The 14,330-nt window shown below is 41.2% G+C and overlaps 1 protein-coding gene across 7 annotated transcripts in view; it reads right to left on the bottom strand.

Moving 5' to 3' along the window:
• The window catches only part of LOC134205170 (protein pellino), a 157,724-nt gene that overhangs the window by 78,822 nt on the left and 64,572 nt on the right, over nucleotides 1-14,330 (bottom strand). For all 7 annotated transcript variants that reach the window (XM_062680166.1, XM_062680168.1, XM_062680169.1 and 4 more), the window contains one exon: nucleotides 5,739-5,828. In XM_062680166.1, the coding sequence (XP_062536150.1) occupies nucleotides 5,739-5,828 (90 nt within the window). The remainder of the gene's footprint in view (nucleotides 1-5,738; nucleotides 5,829-14,330) is intronic.

Genomic DNA, 14,330 nt, shown 5'->3' with positions numbered 1-14,330 from the left:
GGGCAATTTTCTAGTTGTATAAGAATGGACTTTATTTATGTTCAGGAATGGAGATCTTTTGAATTTCGGAACGGATCTCTTTTGGGCTTCTAAATTGAATTATGTTAAGCTTCCGAACCGAATATTTTTGCGCTTCCAACAAAATCTTTTTTTTTTTTGATTCCTAACGGAATCTTTTGTAGGTCTTTGAAAGAAATCTCAAAAGTATTCTGTTCGGTATTCCCTGTACATAATCAGAAAAAGATTCCATTCGTAAGCCCAGAAGGCTCTACTTGGAAGTCCAAAAGTATTCTTTTCGAAAGTCCAAAAGGATTCCGTTAGGATGTGCAAATTAACCCAAGCAGCACAAATCAGGTGAATTTGGTTGCAGCAACTTAAATATGACTGAATCTGGTCATATATAAGTTGCTGTGATCTGCATGTAACATATGTGCTGCTCGGTAATTTCGTTCGGATGCCCAACCATATTCCGTTGGGAGGTCCAAAAGAACTTCATGTGGAATCCCTAGAGATTTCGGTTCGGAAGCCCGAAAAAAATCTGTTTCGGAAGCCCTAAACTATTCCGTCCAGAAGCTTAAAAGAATTGACCAAAATTCTTTGGGTGAAAATGATTAGGCTCTTTTAGTGGAATGTCTTCACCTGTCATAAGAAGAGATTAGTACTATTCCATTTATTTCCACCACGTTGTAATCTTAACAGATACGTTTTTCGACCTAAACTGTAAGGCCGTATTCAGCGTCTCGTACTTGACTCAACTTTTAGAGCTTTCGTAAGCTATCCCAGAACTTCGTTCGGCCTTCGGAACCCCAAAAAGATTCTGTCCAGTAGGAAAAGTTACCGTTCAGAAGCGTTGAAGACTCAATTCGAAAGTCCAAAAGTATTCCTTCCAAAACCCAAAAGGAATCTATTCGGAACCCCAAAATGATTTTATTCGGAATTCCAACAAGATTCCGTTCGGATATCCAAAAGCACTCCTTTGAAAGCACAAAAGAATTTCGTTCAGAGGCTTAAAGGAATTTCATTCGAGACTCAAACGAATTTCGATCAGAAGCCTAAAAGACACTGCTCGGATGTACAACATGGTTCCGTTTGAAAACCGGGCAGAATTCAGTTTAAAAGCCCAAAGTTTTTGAAAACGACAAATATCTATCAAAGTCTGTAACATCAATCGTAAATCTGTAATGTGTATGATGTCTGTATATAAAACTAAATGTCTGTATAAATACATACATGTCTGTATGTCTGGCATCCCTACATCGGTATCCAAATATGACACACTCTGTTTTTACTTCGTCTTGATATCAAAAGTGGTTATGGAAAAGATATTTTAGTTACTAGATAAAGATTGTCGCTGTCGTCGCTGTCTGGAACATCTTTTGCTGGCGAGGATAGGGGAGCTAAATGTCAAAGAAGGAAAATCCATACGATTTGACAGGTATGTACCACACATGTTTCGGACAGCAGAACAAAGGGAACCGAAGCGACAATCTTTATCTAGTAACTAAAATATCTTTTGTTATGGTTAAAGGTACATATGCACAAAAAGTGTGTAAATTTAACGGGGAGAAACGAAACGCATAATGTTAGTGATCTAGTGTGCAGCGCTGTAATCATTTCTCGCGCTTAGAATCACAGGGGCGTTGTTTTATTCTTACTCTTATTGTAACAAATTGCAGTGGTTTCAAGAAGATTTCATGGTTTGCTTTATCATGGTTTTAACCTGTTGAACAATTGAGATATTATAGAATTGATGAGGAGATATCGATTAATACCCCTATGATTCTAAGCGCGCGATTTAAGCCTTCAGCATCCGAAAACTCAAATTTCAACTAAATTCATATGCAAACTCGAGTTTTCTTTGCATTTGTCGAAATTCCTAGGTCGAAGAGTCGGTTTTCACGCGTTAATCGCAAAAACCGTGTAAAAACGATTTCGAAGAGTATAAGTATTAGTATAATCAATATCCATTTCACACACTCTGGAAGTACTGATGAGTCATGCAGAGACCCTTACGGCCGGGGTACGATTTTCAACAGATCCAGTCAATTTGCCGGCCAAAAATTTGTAAAGTGGCAGAACTGTACACCCGCCTGAAACGTGAAGCAATAAAAGTTAGACTAGTGGTGGGGCCCTCCTTAGCCGTGCGGTAAGACGCGCGGCTACAAAGCAAGACCATGCTGAGGGTGGCTGGGTTCGATTCCCGGTGCCCGGTCTAGGCAATTTTCGGATTGGAAATTGTCTCGACTTCCCTGGGCATAAAAGTATCATCGTGCTAGCCTCATGATATACGAATGCAAAAATGGTAACCTGGCTTAGAAACCTCGCAGTTAATAACTGTGGAAGTGCTCAATGAACACTAAGCTGCGAGGCGGCTCTGTCCCAGTGTGGGGATGTAACGCCAATAAGAGGAGAGAGAGTGGTGAATGCATCGAAGACAAAGTACATGCTAGTAGCCACAACCGAGCATGAGAGCCCCCCTCCTGAGAGGCTGTGTTACGATAGACGGACCTTCGAGGTGGTCGATGAATTCGTCTAGCTTGGACCCTTGCTAATGGGCCTACTACGGGCTTCAGAAGAAACTGTGGGTAAAAAGATTCACACCCGCACCAAATGTGTCATGAACAAAACGCTCTTAAGGTAGGTAGTCCTCCACAGCTATGAAACTTGGACCATGCTGGAAGAGTACTTGCAAGAACTCGGAGTGCAAAAGGACAGATTGTGATGGCGAAGGATGCACCACGAGCTCGCACAACTCTACGGCGAACCCTGTGTCCAGAAGGTAGCTGAAGCTGGAAGCCCAGTCAACAGAAGAGCCTATATGATGTCATATAAGACGCTAAAGTGGAGGCGATATACGTACTTCCCGATACAACTTGTACGCATATCGCCTCCACTTTAGCATCCTATGTGACATCATATACGAGTTTGGGAGGGTACGATGGGCAGGGCATGTTGCAAAAATGACCTGACAATCTCTATAGATAAAGACAGCCGACCAGCAACCCTGCAAAGATGTTGTTCTCTTCCGACCGTAGAGGAGTGGAGCGCAGCAAACGAGATGTGCTGGTACAGAATAACTTGGCAAGCGTGGGCGCAATGTTATCTATTTAAATGTAAGCTAAATAAATGAACTTCTATAAACAAAAAACTGCTTGCATTAGCTAGCAGGCCCTACCAAAGCAACCGTGTGCCGCGCAGAGCAAAATAGGGCACTGCATGGATGACCTTTGAATCCCAGACTTGCTGCCAGTACTGCAATTTCTCATTTTCAATGAGAGATGTCATGCGATGTTTACATATCTGCCCCTTTCAATATCCATAGAAACGCAAAAAATGAAAGGCATGCTAAAAAAATCTAAAAAATATTTATTCCGTGACAGGGCATGACAGTGTGCAATATCTGCTTTATTTTTGTGATTATCACCACTTTCAACTCGGTAAATTAAAAGAATATGATTAATTTATCGACTAGTCATTATTCTTTGATATATCTACTAAAATAATTTAGAAATTTAAATTTTAAAACAAAGCACAACATCCTTTCATGACTGTCTTTCATGCGAAATTGATCAAAGAACACACGATTTTTACATTTTGTAATTTGTAATTTTATTCTTTCAGTTTTACCTTATTTTACCTTATTTCAGTTTATTTTACCTTATTTTCAGGGCAAGGAAATTTATATTTTTTTTTATAGAAAATGGAAATCTAAATAATTGGAACTACATAGATTTGTTTTATTTTTATCGAAAGCTTGTCCTAAGTGAACTTTTGAATGCTTACCGCTTACTTTGTTTTACCGACAACGACAGTCCTGGCTATAGCTCCTGCGATGAAGACACTCTTCCTCATAGATGACGTGTGTCGTGGAATCACAAAAGCACGAGCACGTTCCAGTTGTCCGCGTAGAAGGTCTTGTTAGAGATAGTCAGGTATTGTCTATCCGGAAAAAATTAGACCGATTTTTATACCGAAGTTGGATTTTTCTCCACATACAGGCTACTTTCCCAACTTCGGAAATAGTGCGCTAGATTCGCCTAAAGATGCGCTAAACAACGCATCAATTAGTTTGACAGATACAACTTCGGAAGATAGTTTGGTTCGGAAGTCCCGACTTCCGAATTCTAAGTTGGTGCTACGCCGACAATAGATTACCAACAAAGCCTTGTCGTATGAAGCAGCAGACAGATACAACCGATAGGTACAACCGCACTGTTTTCTTTTGAGAAGATGATTGCCTGAGTCTTATTAGGATTCGGAGAGAGATTATTCAGTGTGGCCCATTACTCAACATGCTGGAGGCCTGCATTAATCATGGCAATTAGCTGGTCAACTTGCTGAATAGGCCCCGATAAGTAAATTTGCAAGTCATCTGCATATAGCTGATAGTTGCACTGTAGTGTTAAGGCAAGACTGTTGATGTTAAGGCTGAACAACAGTGTGCTTAAGCAGGAGCCCTGTGGTGTTACATCAGTTACTGGGAGCTGGGATGATAGTACGTCACCCCTTTTAACAGCTTGAGATCTCTGGCTAAGAAATGAGCGGATTAGATCACAGGCCTCACGATCAAAGTGGAACTCGTCGTACAGCTTTCCTTGAAGTTTCCTGTGGTCTAAACAATAAAAAGCGAAGCAAAAATCAACTAGTACCATGACCGTACAGCGATTCTCGTCAAAGTTATGGAAAATGTCATGTGAATGTGAAACACATGATGTAGAAAAAGGCACCTTGCTCGATTTGACGATAACGATCAAACAAAATCAATGCCGCTTCTAATTCTATCACAGGCTTCAAGAAAAAAGGTTGTACTGCATTTGTTTGACTAGTTTCCGTACGAAAATTAGGATACTTAGATACAATTTTAATAAAATTATTTTCTTCAAGAATGCAAGCTTACGTTGCGTTACGCTTTAAAGCACGCATTGATGAAAATTTCATCCAAATATTCACTTGGAATTTGTGAGAGAAGGCTATGACTCAATTGACCAGCGTGAATTGAAAAATAAGATTAAATTGTGGGAGTCCAACATTTAGGGGTTAAAAATATATTGCACTGTCCAAAGCCAAGAATGTTCCCTGGAATGCCGGGAAATACTCCGGAATGGGAGAAAGGGGCCACGTTTTGATTTGTTCTGGCACCTGGCTTACTTTCTCAAACAAACGAAAAAAAAAAATCATGCATTTCCTAACAAAAACTTTTTTTGCCATTTTTGGACGAAAATTCAGAATATATTAAAATCTCACTTTGGCCGAAAATGTCGCATATGCAGTTTCTCAAACAAACGGTTCAATTACAATAAATATTAGGAAACATCGTTTCATGGAAACATCTACATATATACTACAATATCTTCATTGTGCTTTGACAAACTTATTCTACTATTCAGGAAACATTTTGAATTTTTCATGTGAACAAATGTTACACCCAACCAGTGGATGGCAGATTTTAATACAATTCTGCATAAGAACCTTACAGAAACTGTATAATAATTTGGCATATACATTTTCGGAAGATTTAAATACAATTGTTGTATTGAAATAATACAGATTTGTATTATTTTAATACAATATCTGTATAAAAAGCTTACAGAATTGTATATGCCCAGATTTTATACAATAATTGTCAGATTTGTTTTTTGAGTGTATATAATAAAAATAAATTAGATATTTTGGAACAAATAAAAGCTAATTAGTTATTGGTAGAAATAAATGTTCATAAGAAATTTATTAAAACTTACCCTAATATCACTAGTTCGCCGTATTTTACTCGAGGTTTGTCTGAATCTGCATCGGCCTCCGTTATTATAGGAGACTCAGTGCCGTCGGTGCTGTAAATAGATCGAGAAAGGGAAGATACCAAATTAGAACCACGTGTGTGAGGCTAGCGTGCACCATGATGCAATATATCGAACGACACGCAAACACACGATGTGACACAAATTGTTTGCTTTAAAAGATAGTATAACAATAGGGCAAAGCAGTCAGTGCTATCAAAACTGAGATTAGAGAATGATGATTGCATTATCTTCGTTTTCTTTATAAAAAATATTACTATCTAAAATATTACTACCTAGGGTTACTACTACTGTGTGTATGAAGCTCGTGTGACCATATTAATCATACTCGGAAACAAAGAATAGGAACTTAACGCACAACTTGTTTCCAATGTTGATGATTTCTTCGAATTAGAAGTGAGCATAAATAACAATAGGGACCATCCACAAAGTACGTCATGCTTCTAGGGGGAGAGGGGTTTCGAGCAGCGTGACGAATCATACAAAATTTTGAAAGGTTTAATACAAAAAGTGTGACGATGGGGGGAGGGAGGTCGATTGTGTTATAGCAATTTCCAAATTATAATTAAAATTTCTGTTTTGGATTTTAAAATATAGACAAAATTTTCTTCTTCTACCAAATAGAAACAACATCAAATCGTATACTAAACTAGAGAAAAAAGAGTCATTTAGACATAATCATAGAATCCAACCAGGAGCCTTCCAATTAAAAAAACATGAATCGGTTGAGCATTAGTGACAAAGAATGACAATTTTGGGAATATTTTGCATCTAAAATATGCATTTCAGAAACAATTTTTAAACAAATTATCCGTTCAGAGAACAATGGAATAGATTTCCTCGATAAATTGTCGACCCATCGATTCCGCTTTGCGCTATAATAACAACTATTGTCGAACTTAGATGATTACTGTATGTATAACAACATGAACGAGCTATCAAAAGTTCGTATTAGAAACGCTCCTAAAGCATTTCAATAAACCTTGGGGTACAAGAAAGGAAAAAGCGTACACAACATAGTCTATAATTAATTTAACGATTACCGTCTTGATCCCCCTAACAATGATAGATAAGAATTTGAGATTTCGATTTCGTCCCGCAGATGTAGTCTACGTAGCGGACCCCGGCGATTCATGCTAGGCCTCTTACCGATACATGGGGGTTTAATGACCGCAAAATAGTTCCGCTTTACACTACAACAACAACTACAGTGGCAACTGGCAACATCAATAACAGCAAAGTCAGTAGGAACAGAAACAACATTTCTACACCGATACGGCGGCGGTGCGGTGGCGGCACAGTGCCTCATGCTCGACTCGAATCAACACAGACGTTTATCATGCGGTGGATGCGATCAAACTCTGGTAGTATAGAACTTGTCGAATTTCTTTTTCTCTATTCTACACTGGTCTTTTTTTTATAGTATTGCTGATGTTACATGCATATTTGATCCACGTTTTTTTACGTTTAGACTCAAAGTGCAACATGGATATATAAAATAAATAATAACATTTCTGTATTTGAGCGGAGCGAACATATTGCGTTCTAAGTATCCCTAATTATAAATCTTTTAATCTGATTTAGATTCGATTATCCTAGACAATTGGTGATTTTTGTGTATAAATAGTTGCGCAATCGACTTCAAAGAATGTAAACGTTTCTCTCTCAATCTAATTTGCCTATGTGGTAAAGAAAATTTTAACAAATCATCTACGCCCTTCTTCTTCTACTAAGACGTTGTCGTTTCGTAGTTCCGTGTTTATCAAGCACTTTCACAATAAAGAAAATAATTAAGCTCTTTTAGTGGGATGTCTTCACTTGTCATAAAATGAATTTATTTCTATTTCATTTAATTCCATCACGTTAGACAATAGTACTAAACTCACCTTATACTAAAGGCATAACTAAAGACTATCTTCGATGAAGACAATAATAGGTATGGAACTCATATTAAGATTATTATAACGAATACCACCAGTGCAGTGTATGACTTTCTCAGTTATTAACTACGAGGTTTTTAGCAAGTTACATTTTTGCATTCATATATCATAACGCTTGATATGTATTCGGATTCATCGCGTTCAACGTTATCTAGACCTTGGTTTTACTAGACGGAATGTCACTATTCGGCATGAAACAGATGAACTTTGTAACGAATAGTACATAGATGTCGTATATCAGATGTATTCCACCCTGCATTGACTGTTACTCTCAAATGTTCAGTGCCTGTTTCGTTTGTGAAACTAGGCCAAAGCAATCCGTTGAGTTTTCGGAAAACTGATTTTACATCCTTGAACTATTCGCTTCAGCTGATTGACTGGTCGCCATTGCACATTGCTTCTGATGTTGATGGTGCAATAGAATTGTTTCTAATCTAATCTAATCTAATCGAACACAAACGCAGCTAGTACAAAGAAAGCATCCTGAAAAATCATTGAGTAAGATGACGCCCAATAATTTTTCTTGTCAATACTGAAGCTTACAGCATACCAGTGGTATGACATAAGCTTCAAAACGGCCAGGCCCACTGCGATGTGTTTGCCGCAGAGATGATTCTTCTAGATGTATCGTGTTCAAGTCATCACTTCAACATGATTATTATTATTTATTCAGACTAAGGCCGAAGTGGCCTGTGCGGTATATAAGAGTCTTCTCCATTCGGCTCGGTCCATGGCTACACGTCGCCAACCACGCAGTCTACGGAGGGTCCGCAAGTCATCTTCCACCTGATCGATCCACCTTGCCCGCTGCGCACCTCGCCTTCTTGTGCCCGTCGGATCGTTGTCGAGAATCATTTTCACCGGGTTACTGTCCGACATTCTGGCTACGTGCCCGGCTCACCGCAGTCGTCCGATTTTCGCGGTGTGAACGATGGATGGTTCTCCCATCAGCTGATGCAACTCGTGGTTCATTCGCCTCCTCCACGTACCATTCGCCATCTGCACCCCACCATAGATGGTACGCAGCATTTTCCTTTCGAAAACTCCCAGTGCGCGTTGGTCCTCCACGAGCATCGTCCAGGTCTCGTGTCCGTAGAGGACTACCGGACTAATGAGCGTTTTGTAGATTGTCAGTTTGGTATGGCGGCGAACTCTATTCGATCGGAGCGGAGTCCAAAGTACGTACGATTTCCAGACACTATGCGTCTCCGAATTTCTCTGCTGGTGTCATTTTCGGCAGTCACCAGTGATCCCCAGTACACGAATTCTTTTACCACCTCGATTTCGTCACCACCGATGCAAACTCGCAGTGGGTGGCTCACATTGTCTTATCTTGAACCTCTTCCTATCATAATATCTATGTCGTCGGCGAAGCCAAATAGCTGGACGGACTTATTGGAAATTGTACCACTTGTGTTAATCCCTGCTTTTCGTATTACCCCTTCCAAAGCGATGTTGAATAGCAGACACGAAAGACCATCACCTTGCCGTAACCCTCTGCGGGTTTCGAAGGGACTCGAGAATGGCTCTGAAACTCGAACTACGCACATCACCCGATCCATCGTCGCTTTGATCAACCGTGTCAGTTTATCCGGAAATCCGTGTTCGTGCATTAGCTGCCATAGCTGGTCCCGATCGATTGTATCATATGCGGCTTTGAAGTCGATGAATAGATGATGTGTGGGCACGTTGTATTCGCGGAATTTCTGTAGTACTTGGCGAATGACGAACACCTGGTCCGTGGTGGAGCGTTCGCCCATAAAACCCGCCCGGTACTGCCCCACGAACTCCCTTGCAATTGGTGCTAGTCGACGGCATAAAATTTGAGAGTATACCAATGTGATTGCGCGGTAGTTGCTACAATCCAGCTTATCGCCCTTTTTGTAGATGGGACACACGACATCTTCCATCCACTCCTGCAGCAAAACTTCCTCCTCCCAAATCTTGGCAATGACCCAGTGCAGCGCTCTAGCCAGTGCCTCACCACCGTGTTTAAATAGCTCTCCTGGTAGTTGGTCAACCCCAGGGGCTTTGTTGTTCTTCAACCGGCCAATCTCCTCCTGGATTTCCAGGAGATTCGGAGCCGGTAAGATTATGTCCTGCGCGCGTTCTCCCAGGTCCATCACCATATCGCCATCTTCGTCTGCCACATCGCCATTCAGGTGTTCTTCGTGCTGCCGCCCCCTTTGGATCACCTCACACTCGTTCGTAAGAAGGTTCCCGTTTATGTCCTTACACATATCAGGCTGTGGCACGTGGCCCTTACGTGAACGGTTTAACTTCTCATAGAACTTTCGTGTGTTATTAGCGCGGTACAGTTGCCCCGTCTCTTCACGATCTCAAACTTCCTGCTGGCGCTTTTTCCTCCGGAAAATCGAGTTTTGTCTGTTCCGCGCCTGTTTATATCGTGCCTCGTTCGCCCTCGTGCGATGTTGCAGCAATCTCGCCCATGCTGCATTCTTCTCTTCCACTAAATGCTCACATTCGCCGTCATACCAGTCGTTTCTCTGATCCGGGGGCACCGTGCCAAGGGCAGCGGTTGCGGTGCTACCAATGGCGGATCGAATATCTCTCCAGCCATCTTCAAGAGACGCTGCGCCTAGCTGCTCTTCCGTTGGGAGTGCCACTTCCAGCTGCGGCGCGTATTCTTGGGCTAGTCTAGCGTCTTGTAGCCGCCCAATGTTAAGCCGCGGCGTCCGACTTCGACGCGTGTTGTACGCCGTCGAGAGTTTTGAGCGCAGGCATACTGCAACGAGGTAGTGGTCGGATTCAATATTCGCACTGCGGTAAGTGCGGACGTTCGTGATGTCGGAGAAGAATTTACCGTCGATTAGAACGTGGTCGATTTGGTTTTCCGTTTCTTGCTAAGGTGATCTCCATGTGGCCTTGTGGATATTTTTGCGGGGAAAGAAGGTGCTTCGGACTACCATTCCGCGGGAGGCCGCGAAGTTTATGCATCGTTGGCCGTTGTCATTCGATACGGGTTGCTATAGCCGTCACCAAGCATACCAGGTTCAAGAAAAAGCGTAGCTTTCTGTTAACAAGCTCACATTTAAGCTAGATGTTGCCCAGGAATGCAGTTTTAGGGACATGGGCAGTAAGTCAATTAATGGGAGGTAAGTGATGAAACAGGAAGGTAAGTTCTAATGTTACTTTACTCAATCAAAATTAGTTCAAAGTTCATGCTCCAGTTGATTTGGTACCACTCTTAATAGCGTAAAGTAAGCACTCTTTACTAAGCTATGCGGTTATCATACTTTATTTATATTAAACACCAAACGGCTTGGCTATCAACTGATTTATGGAGCAATTAACTTTTATATTTAATGTTTGCTCTTGAACATCGTTTATTTTTAATAATATTGAACAAATTTCTAACGTAAATGAAAAAGTGTAATATGTGATGAACGTCGTGCACACCGAATCCCTTAAAATATTGTGCTAAATGCCACATATATAAGTAACATGACATGACCCGCACTATTCCATTAAGAACACGGACGTATTACCAATTATACAACAGCTGCCCTTGCGAGAAAGCTGTCCCATAACCAGCTAATAACGGTGGCATATGAGTCGATTCCCCGTATCCATCGAATCCTACTTTAGCAATATTTCACATCTCACATCTCTCTACCCAACTAGGGACACGGCAGGTATTTCCGTCCATCGTCATAGGGGCTAAAACATCGAAAGGGACGTCCTTTTGCTAGAACTCCAATATAGCAGAACGTATCTCCTGAGCTTACGATTTGATACGGATGAGTTTGTCAAAAAAGTTTCTCTTTTATTGGTTTTCGAGACTATGACGAAAAGACGAAAATACCTGCCTTAACCCTATGTGTATCGAAATTGAACAACAGTCGATCGCGTTTGAATCACAAACATGTGCTTCTGCCTGTCGTTTTGAGGCGGGTTTGATTCTGCTACGACAATAGAGGCTTGTTTGCAGCCGTTTGATCATTTATTCATCCACTTAGAATTCATTTGTTGATCAAAATCATTATCATATCAGGGGGGAAGGGAAATTTAATTTCTTTTTGCTCTTTTTTCGTTTCAGAGAGCGAGCAAAGGCGCTTAAACCTAGGCTATTAGCCAGGGCAAGGCTAATACCTTCGCCCCATCCGAGGAAAATCATCGGCAAGGATAATGGAGTGACATAAATTTCTTAGCAAAGTCACTCCCAACGTATTTCCACAAATTTACTATCATTTGCTTATAATGATACTCCTAAACCACATACCCTACCCACCATCCAATTCCTTGACATCTATGAGGGCGTCGGTGAGTCGCTGGCCTCTCGTTAAGTAGATGTCATATCATCATATCCTTCCCTTTCCTAGTAACGGAGAAGATGGGCGTGGCCGGCAATGATAGCTTTCATGTTTTATCATTTTGGACCCCCAATTGGATTTCCATTGAATCCCAAATAGAAATCCATAAGCAATTGGGGTAAGAAAGGTAAAGAATATACATGACAACTATCAGTATGCAATCTACGAAATACTCCGTTACAACGCAACGCAACGCAACGTTGGCCGTTGTCATTCGATACGGTGTGCAGACTATCCGGTCCTGTGCATTCATGTCACCGATGACGATTTTGACGTCCCGCAGTGGGTATTCATCGTATGTCTGCTCCAGCTGTGCGTAGAACGCTTCTTTTTCGTCGTCGGGTCTCCCTTCGTGTGGGCAGTGCACGTTGATGATGCTATAGTTGAAGAAACGGCCTTTAATCCTCAGCTTGCACATCCTTCCGTTGATTGGCTGCCACTCAATCAAGCGTTGGCGCATCTTGCCCAGCACTATGAAGCCGGTTCCCAGCTCGTTGGTGGTGCCACAGCTTTGGTAGAAGGTAGCCGCTCGATTCCCGCTTTTCCACACTTTCTGTCCTGTCCAGCAGATTTCATGCAGCGTAATGACGTCGAAGTTACGGGGATGTAATTCATCGTCGATTCTCCTGTCGCAACCTGCGAAACCTAGCGACTTACAGTTCCATGTTCCAAGCAGATCCAATGATCCAATCGTGATCCTTTATTCGTCACCTAGGTCGTTGCCGATTATATCGAGTCGTATTATCTCCAATTTTGTTCGTAATGTTTGTTTTTAAAGGCGGCCTATTGGGCTTGAGCAAACCTTCTGTTTCGTCGGAGGGCCGCCGTGTCAGGTCTGTTCAGCGTCTCACCTAACATCAGGACTTGGGCTTGTGTGCTTTGGTCAACATACGGTCGCTTCGGCGGAGCCTACTTGCGGATACATGCCGCTTTTCATAGAAGTTTAACAGAGCCCACTGTCAAACCCTACCGCATCTTAGGCAGGCACCACAACTCGCAAATGGCCTGGAGAGGTATCGTCAAGCCCTTGGATATAGTCACTGCTGCCCCCAGATTACATCTTACATCTAATTTCATCTTACCAAGAGATAATTCTAAAATATATGCACTACCATATCAAACACATATTCCTGAAAATTCAGAACGTATTCTCCATTAAACTATAAGTAATTTTGAATCGCGATCAGATATTAATTCTAAGAGTTTAATCTAAATACATCTTCTTACAAACAAGGTAAATTACAACAAGTGTAACAGTTAAGAAAGATTATGTTTTTCGGCTTTCCGTCAAACAAACCTTTTTTTTAGTTTTTGTTGATATCGTATACTCTTCAGCCAAAATTCAATTTACCGATCGCCTACTTTGAACGATTGATTGTTTGTGATCCTCGCGATTGATAAACAATGAAACAACTATTCTAAAAGATCATATAAGTAAATGCTAAAACTGTTGCTTGTAAAAAAACGTGCTAAATAATATAATAGAAGTGGCATAGGTCATATCACTTTTCATTGTGCATCCCGATCTATGCTTCTGACAAACCCCTCCCAACTAACACAACTTCCTTCCTGTGGTTATTGTGGAGATGCAGAGGTATTCTCGGTCTCTAGTACCAACAATAGCCACACACTAACATTCTTTTCCTTTCCCAAGTGACTATAAGGACTTATTGTTATATTGATCAACAACTGCTGAAACGTACACTTCGAGAATAGATGGTAAATCCAAATCATTATTCACTTGGATTGAAGTGCAATTTCCACAGGTTCTGATCAATCACGGAGTAGCAACCATTATTGATGTACCAGCCTAAGCTAATTATTGATGTGTCAGCCTAAGCTAAGCTTAAAAATATTACTCATGTTATGAATTTGAATATTTTCTCTCATATGTACTTTAAAAATGCAATCAAAATCAGCTTTATCGCAATTTAGACTGATTACGAATCAGGAGACAAAGAACGATTCAGCGTGCAACCGCCAACTGCTTGATGACGATATCAACAAAGAAATTACGGCACCATCACCGACGCCTGCCCGGTGGCGATGCCTGTCTGCTGGTTCAAACTACTACGCATTTCCTTGCAGCTTATTAGCAAGCACGCTGCAGTCACATTGATCGTCATATTTATGCCGGCGGAATATTAAGCTGTAATTGTCGGGACGTGACCGTCGTCGTCGTCGTCGTGCCAACAACATTTGATACATTCTCGTTAACTGTTCGTGTAGGTACGATGCCCAGCTGATTTAGTGATACTTGT

This window comes from Armigeres subalbatus, chromosome 1 (genome assembly GCF_024139115.2).
Source record: "Armigeres subalbatus isolate Guangzhou_Male chromosome 1, GZ_Asu_2, whole genome shotgun sequence".
Taxonomy (NCBI): Eukaryota; Metazoa; Arthropoda; class Insecta; order Diptera; family Culicidae; genus Armigeres; species Armigeres subalbatus.
This window is presented reverse-complemented; position numbering and strand designations above follow the sequence as displayed.